This window comes from Galeopterus variegatus, unplaced genomic scaffold, assembly GCF_000696425.1.
Source record: "Galeopterus variegatus unplaced genomic scaffold, G_variegatus-3.0.2 Scaffold2843, whole genome shotgun sequence".
NCBI classification, from domain to species: Eukaryota; Metazoa; Chordata; class Mammalia; order Dermoptera; family Cynocephalidae; genus Galeopterus; species Galeopterus variegatus.
The window spans coordinates 126,081-133,645 of NW_007728954.1; the positions used below are offsets into that span (position 1 = coordinate 126,081).

General features: G+C 41.5%; 1 protein-coding gene across 1 annotated transcript in view; it reads left to right on the forward strand.

Annotated features, from left to right (window-relative positions):
- The window catches only part of PTPN14 (protein tyrosine phosphatase, non-receptor type 14), a 111,825-nt gene that overhangs the window by 95,363 nt on the left and 8,897 nt on the right, over positions 1-7,565 (forward strand). Inside the window, exon 15 of the mRNA XM_008583162.1 lies at positions 7,235-7,363. Within this exon, the coding sequence (XP_008581384.1) occupies positions 7,235-7,363 (129 nt within the window). The remainder of the gene's footprint in view (positions 1-7,234; positions 7,364-7,565) is intronic.

A 7,565-nucleotide genomic window follows, 5' to 3' on the forward strand; every position in this document is an offset into this window, starting at 1 on the left:
GTTACCTAACCTGTGAGCCTTCATTTTCTTATCCAAAAAATGGGTATAATAGGGCTGGCCTGGTGGCGCACTGCTACAGTGCGCCGCTTGAGAGCGCAGCGGCGCTCCTGCCAAGGGTTCGGATCCCACATACAGACTGGTTCCCACTCACTGGCTGAGCAAGGTGCGGACGCAACACCGAGGGTTGCGATTCCGTTGCCAGTCCCGGTCCGGTACGGGCGCGACACTGAGGGTTGCGATCCGTTGCCGGACACGAAAAAAGACAAAAAAAGGAAAAAAAAAAAAGAAAAGAAAACAATGGGAAACTGGAAGCAGATGGAAACCTGGGGGGTGGGGGTAAGGAAGGTATGGTGAGAATTTGCCCTATGGGCAGCTCTCCGTAATTCTGGAGCTGCTTGTCTATTTGATGGATGATTCAGGCCTGCCGCCTTTACAGCTCCTCTTTCTGGCTCCTGCTGCTGCCTCGAAGACACTTCACTAACCCCCTAACCAGAAGTCAGATCCAGAAAGGAGGAAAAACCAGGTCAGATCTTGAGTTATTTGGGTTTTTATCTCTGGTAAAAAGCTAATAGGATGAGTTGGAAGGAGCTAAGAGACATAGTTTGATGTATCACTGGGGGTTTCAGTGTTCTCTAGGTGGGTAGGAATCCTTTCCCAAGAAAGACAAGCTCATTGCTCTTTGTCTTAGGCCCAGTTAGCATCACCTTATGCAGCAGGTAGGAAGAAAGCAGAAGGACTGTCGAGAGGAGCTCAGGACCATTTTTTCTAGAACTATTGCTTTCTCAAAACTTCGGAGAGGAGTGAAATAGATTCCCAACTGAAATAGGGGACAGGAGAACAGATAATTCTGTCTCACAAAAACAAACAAATGAAGACCTCAAATTTAAATCCAAAATCTTCCCCCAGGGGGTACTTGGAATTGAGAAACCATGACCATTCTTGTGAGGATTATACCTCTTGGCTGAAGTCAAAGTGTACTTTTCTAACTTTCTCACTGTTGGTGTTCCTCTGAGATGCTCCTTTGGTTTATCCAGTGGCTGGGCCCTGTCACTGGAACAGGTATCCTATTGGCAGCATCACTCACAAAAGGCTCCATCCTGACCGTAGGTGACATTGCAGTGACCCTGAGACACATGTGAGGGTGTAACAAGGTTCCCTCTACCCAGAGTTAGAGTAATCCACTAATCCCGTGTAGTCTACCAGCACATGGCTGTCCTATTGGCAGCATCACTCACAAAGGCTCCATCCTGACCGTAGGTGACATTGCAGTGACCCTGAGACACATGTGAGGGTGTAACACGGTTCCCTCTACCCAGAGTTAGAGTAATCCACTAATCCCGTGTAGTCTACCAGCACATGGCTCCAATCGAGACACCTCCCTGGGAAGTAAATTTATAAATGATTAAGAGAAAAAGCCTCTAAAGGCTTGAAAAGAAACCAGGGATTAGATGACCCCTTCATCTGTGGCAGTCAAAAAAATCTGCAAATTGTTTTACTTCAATTTGGATCAAAATTTTAAACTCTGTAAAACTCATTTGTTTTACAGACGTCCCTCTGTTCTTCCCTTAATGTCTAAGACAAAATTATTTTTTAGGTAATGCTCTCAGTGGCTTGCCTGAAATGAGTCGAAAGAGATTTTTTTCAGACCTCAGTGAGTTTCATGGACAGGAGAAGCAAGGCAGTAGACCTTCCAGCCAGTGCCCCGAATAGTCCAGTTTCAGGGGAAAGGTGTGGGTGAGGACAGTGTATGGAAATCAAAAAGCCACAAGCTAGAGCTGGGTGCAAATGTCAAAACCTTTCCCTAAATGTTCTGCTCAGCCCCCAAATCCATGTTCTCCCGCAGCCTCATCACATCCAGCATGTCCACCATAGACACTGGGAGCCCTCACGTCCATTCTTCTGGCCCCCTGGATGAAGCATGAAGGGTAATGCCTGGTGGGTCATCGCAGGTGACCCCAGCCGGGTTTCGTGTTAGTGAGTTTGCTCAACCACATCAGCTGTCATTCTGGGGATGATACTACTAGGTACCCCCAGGACCAGAGATTAAATATAGGATTAACATCCTCAGTCTTAGCCCCTCAGGCTAGAAATTGAGGAAGATTTTTCTCTACAATTTATGTGTCTTGGATCTCTCAATCAACAACACAACAAGCAGTTCTACAAATTTTGTATTATTCAATCGGCGCAAAACATCCATCCTTGTGATTGGCTTCGATTATTCATGTATTCTGTTTCTCTTTTCCTTATCCTGTCTCCCTTCAGCCCTCATTATTCTAAAGTGTCTTGCACATACCTGTTTTTATTTATTTATTTATTTTTGTGAGCCCCATGGCAGGGTGTATTTGTAGGGAGTCTTTTCTCTGATTTTATTTATGTGTCTTTCTAATGAATTAATTATTAAAAATAAAAGCTTAGGAGTCCTGTAGGAACTGGCTTTCTCAACAGAGTGAGAATAATGGAGAGGCTGTGTTTGAATTTGCCCTCCTAATGGTGGTTGTATGCATTCCTTGGCTGAGGAGTTGCAGATTTGGGGAGATTAAAACACATTCCAACCCTCTTCCTGGTATTATAAACAATGAGAACATGCCTTTTCTTGCCACAAGAATCTAGAGAAGCAGAAGATGGCAGGTCTGGAGACACAGAAGAGGCCGCTGATGTTGGCAGCGTTGAATGGGCTCTCGGTGGCACGGGTCTCGGGGCGGGAAGAGAGTCGAGTTGATGCCACCCGGATTCCCATGGACGAGAGGGTAAGTGCCGGGCTTGTCAAACATGTGATTCCTTCCCTGTGGTCGGTCTTAGGATCCCAAAGCTCCCTCATTGCCCAAACTTGCTAGCACTAAGATTTGTTTGATGAATTAATCCTTCAATTTGAGATTAGGAAGATCTGCTCTAACTGTGTTGTATTAAATCAATCCTTCCCAACATCTAATGTTTCTTTGTTTCGGTCTTCCTGCTTTGTCAAGTTGGTATATCGGTACTTGCCTAAAAAGAGAGCCCCTAACAAGCCATAAGGTTTTGGTCAGGTCACTCAATTTCTTTGGGCCTCTTTCCTTTTTTGTAAAATGAGGGAGTTAAGCAATTGCTATAGCTCTCAATTCTTATGATTTTTGTCACCAGTTACCATTTCTAAGGAAGTGATTTCTTTTATCCAAGCATTCATAGAGTACTTTTAAGATCTATCCCCTTATGTGGATATAAAATGTATCTGATTTATCGATGTTGGGATAACATATTGTAAGAACTTTGGTTTTGAAAAGCAGAAAGTTGCACAATAGTGTTTAGTTTTAGTTCCTGAAATTGCTGTCAGAAGGTTAAGAAACAGGTTGCATAAATTTAATAGAGTGCTGATAACATTAGGATGTCAGATTTCTGCCAGTTATGTATCCAGTATTAGAATGTTTTTATAGCCAGAAGGGACTTTAGAGGGATCATTTAATCCAATTAATATTTTGTAATTGTAATTAGTAGTGAGGTTAGGGAAGAAAAAAGAAAGAGGGGGATTTAAGAGCTATACAACTGTGGACAAGTGTCATCTTAAAATTTAGCTCAGTAAAAGCAGCTATTTAAGTGGAGAAAAGGATATTTGCATAGTTAAGATTAATAATATCTCCTTATCATTAGGACTTTAAACAGTGATGTTAATAGCAAAAATATTGATTTTTGAATTTAAGCTTTTGCTAGTTCTTACAGATTTATTCTGTTTACAGTAGGAGTGAGGAGGAAAATGGTTATCAGACAAGAGAAATTAGCAACATGGTTAATAATGAGACCAAATAATCAAGTATTGTACATTTTGAAATCCCTTATTAACACTATCACTGTAAAGACCTTAAGAAATTTGGTTATTTTTTTGGTGTTTTTGGATAAGATAATTCAGAGAGCTGAAGATTAATTTCTGTTGCAGTTCAGAGCCTTGAAGAAGAAGCTAGAAGAGGGTATGGTGTTCACAGAATATGAGCAAATTCCAAAGAAAAAGGCAAACGGCATTTTCAGCACAGCGGCTCTTCCAGAAAATGCTGAGCGCAGCCGAATCCGCGAGGTGGTCCCCTATGAGGAGAATCGAGTGGAGCTGATACCAACCAAAGAAAACAATACAGGATACATTAATGCCTCCCACATCAAGGTAAAAACGAAGTATGTTGGAAGGTTTGTTATAGGTTGCAGGTTAAAGGTAAAAATGCAGGGAGAAAAAAGTGTATGTTTTGCAACTGTACCTGTTGGCTTGTGCCTCTTGGCTTGTGCCCAGACCCTTAGGAAGTGTTCTTGAACTCTTGAGGAAGTATGTTGGAAGGTTTGTTATAGGTTGCAGGTTAAAGGTAAAAATGCAGGGAGAAAAAAGTGTATGTTTTGCAACTGCACCTGTTGGCTTGTGCCTCTTGGCTTGTGCCCAGACCCTTAGGAAGTGTTCTTGAACTCTTGTGCTTTCCTTAGTCAATTGGAAGGGCATGTCTGTCACTGTAGAACAAGGGAAGTCTGGCAGCCTCGGGGAAAACCTCAGGTCAGCTCTTTCTGAAACTGGCTCATTACAGAGGATTTAACTTTTTCTTCTCTCTGTGGGCTATAATTCTTTCTAAACTCACAGGAAAAACTGAGGATTGTCCTTTTCAGTTTGTAATTAGCAGGTGACGAAGACTTAGGAAGTCACAAGTATTGTATTACTGTCATTGAAGTTTTTGTCATGTTCCATAGCATCAGAAACTATCATTTCTCCCTTGTTACTCTACAAGTTATGCATTTTACAGCTGAAGTCTGAATTTTGCATGATATTTAGAAGAGTGGACTAACTTCCACATAAACCATGAAAGTATGATTGGTTCCAAATCTTGCAAGATTTGCCTCATTAGTCAATGAATGTCTTTAAATTTTTGTTACTTTTTCATATATTCCAAACCTTCATACTTCTGTATTTCATAGCTTAGCTCAACTCCAGTTAGAACTTAAGAGTTATGGATATAAGTGCACATGCTAAATGTTAAATGTTTCCTAAATAGCTTACCTCCCTCATTGTCCCTAATAATAGCCTTAGAAACCTGTTTCCAGCCACTTTAAAAATTATTTCCTCCCCTCATTGGACTTTTAAGCTGTAGCAGAATGAATAGTAGGTTCCTTTGAGCCTCTAAAGTATAGTTAGGTATCTGGTTTGTGTTTCGGTTACAGCCAGTTTTGACACAGAATATGAAAAGTGTACTGTGGGTGGGTGCACTGTTGCTGTACACAGAGCTAGATAACCATATGTATTTTTTTAAGTATCAGAAAGTCCTGTCAAAAGAAATATGAAAGAGCAACTATTATAGATCATATTGTGCATTTTTACTCTTATTTTTGAGATTGAGAACTAAAAAAATGAACCCCAGGAAACTATTAAGTTAACAGGCAATGGTGAGTTTCAAGGGCTTAGTTTAGATTATGCAATAATGACCAAAATAATGTACTCAAAGATGCAGATCACACAGCTGCTTCTTGATAGAGTGTCTATGAAAATCTTACATAGCAATATTATTCTCTCTTCTTCTTGTGGCCAAATCTCTTCCACCATTTTCCATCTGCTCTCTGGAAAAAGCTGTCACTCTACATAAACTGTGCCCATTGAGTGTCGTTAACTGAGACGTGCTCCCTTCCTCAGCATTCTCTGAGGCCCACATTTCATCTTGTGGATCCGTGTTAGACATGGGTGCATTTAATAGACCCATAGAGCTTGCAAGAACTTGTCCTTGTGTTTTTGTAATAGAGTTGTATATTTCACCAGTGATTTTCCCCCTGGGTTCCAAGCAGCCATTAACACAGAACAGAGATTTATTTGCTCCAGAGGTGGAATCACATCTGTGAAATCTACCTCAGTAGCACTGGTTGTTGTGTTTTTAATGCAGTTTTTAATACCCTCCTGTCAATACTTGGAATATGCTGAAAGGCCCCAGGCAGCGGCATTCTCTGAAAGTATTTATGGTTCCTATATGTTTGGTGCCAGAGAAGCTAGTGTTTAAAATCAAAATTCCACAGATAAACCAAACTCCTAGCTGGCAAATATGATTGTTATCCCCCACCAGTACTTGGAAAATGGATTTTTCTTGCCAGCTTTGACCTAAACATGTCTTGTGTAATGAGATGATAACTGACATTGTTTTTGCTTGAATCAAGTTAGTATATAGCTACATAAAATAAATGAGGGAAAAAAAGTTTCAATGATCACTCCATTGCTCCTAGAACTTTCTAGAGATCTGCATTGCTTGGATGTGTAAGGGGGCCTAACTTTGCCAAATCAAGGTACAGAAGTGGCAGGGCAAACAGAATTCCTCCAAAGGCCACCATTTCACCTTGATAGCATGACCTTCAGTACATTGGGTGCAACTTCTTAGCTATGATTCTCTGCAGCTGGTGTTTACAGCTGCAGAATTATCCTCCCACAGTCACCCTGAGCTGCATGGGGTAATAATTTCATTATCCAAAATTATCTCATAATTCCATAGTTCAGCTGGGCACTGTGGTACTGCACAGGGTGAAGTTATTGATACAGTGTTATATACTATCGACAGATGCATTCATAACATCTCTGCCATACGTAGCAGTACAGGTCAGCAGTGACAGCAGAAACTTAGGACACACTTCATATCAGATCAGCAGGGTAAAGATATTGCTCCAAAATGGACGTTATTCCGTGGTAGACTTTTTTTATTATTTAAGAGAATGCCATGGAGCACTGTTTTTCAGACTATGGATCACAACACAGTGGTGGGGTGTGAAATTAATTTAGTGGTCTTGGCCAGTTTGTGTGTGTGTGTGTGTGTGTTTGTGTTTTACTGAAATAGACTAGAACAGAGAAGAGAAAAGAATGGAATATATCAGGGTGCATTGGACATCGTAAGCGTAACTGTTGTTTCTGTAAAAAAATAGATTCTCTTGTTATACACATACATATTCATATATTATTGTGTGTGTGTACGTATATATACATATATACATACATGTTTTTAATGTGCGCTGGTTTCCTCATACTGTGAGTTGCAGACAAGAAAAGATCAGGTAAAGATTTTGATAGCCTTGAGTGGCAAAAAGTATATTAATGTGAGAATGTGTCACTAACTATCTGTGGTCTCAGGGTTTTTGATAATTACAGTGACCCGTTTGGCCCGCAAAATACTATCCAGGGTTTTAAGGTGCAGACACATGGGCATGTGGCCAGCAGCTGGTTCTGTCCTGAACGTGGGGTTTGTGCAGTGATGCTTTCCTTGGTTTCCAGGTGGTGGTTGGTGGGGCAGAATGGCACTACATAGCCACTCAGGGGCCCCTGCCACACACGTGCCACGACTTCTGGCAGATGGTGTGGGAGCAGGGCGTGAACGTGATTGCCATGGTCACTGCAGAAGAGGTAAGGGGCTGGCCCGCTCAGCGTCCTTTTCCCGGGGGAATGGGTGGCCAGAGATGGGCTTTGTAGCAGCGACTGCTGCTCTGTCCTCCTTCCTGCAGGCTGTTTCTCTGCAAATCCTTTTCTGTTTGGTATATGTCTGTTCTCCTTACTTCCACATACATTTGCTTTTCCCCAGAGATAATTTATTATTGTGGCTTTTTCT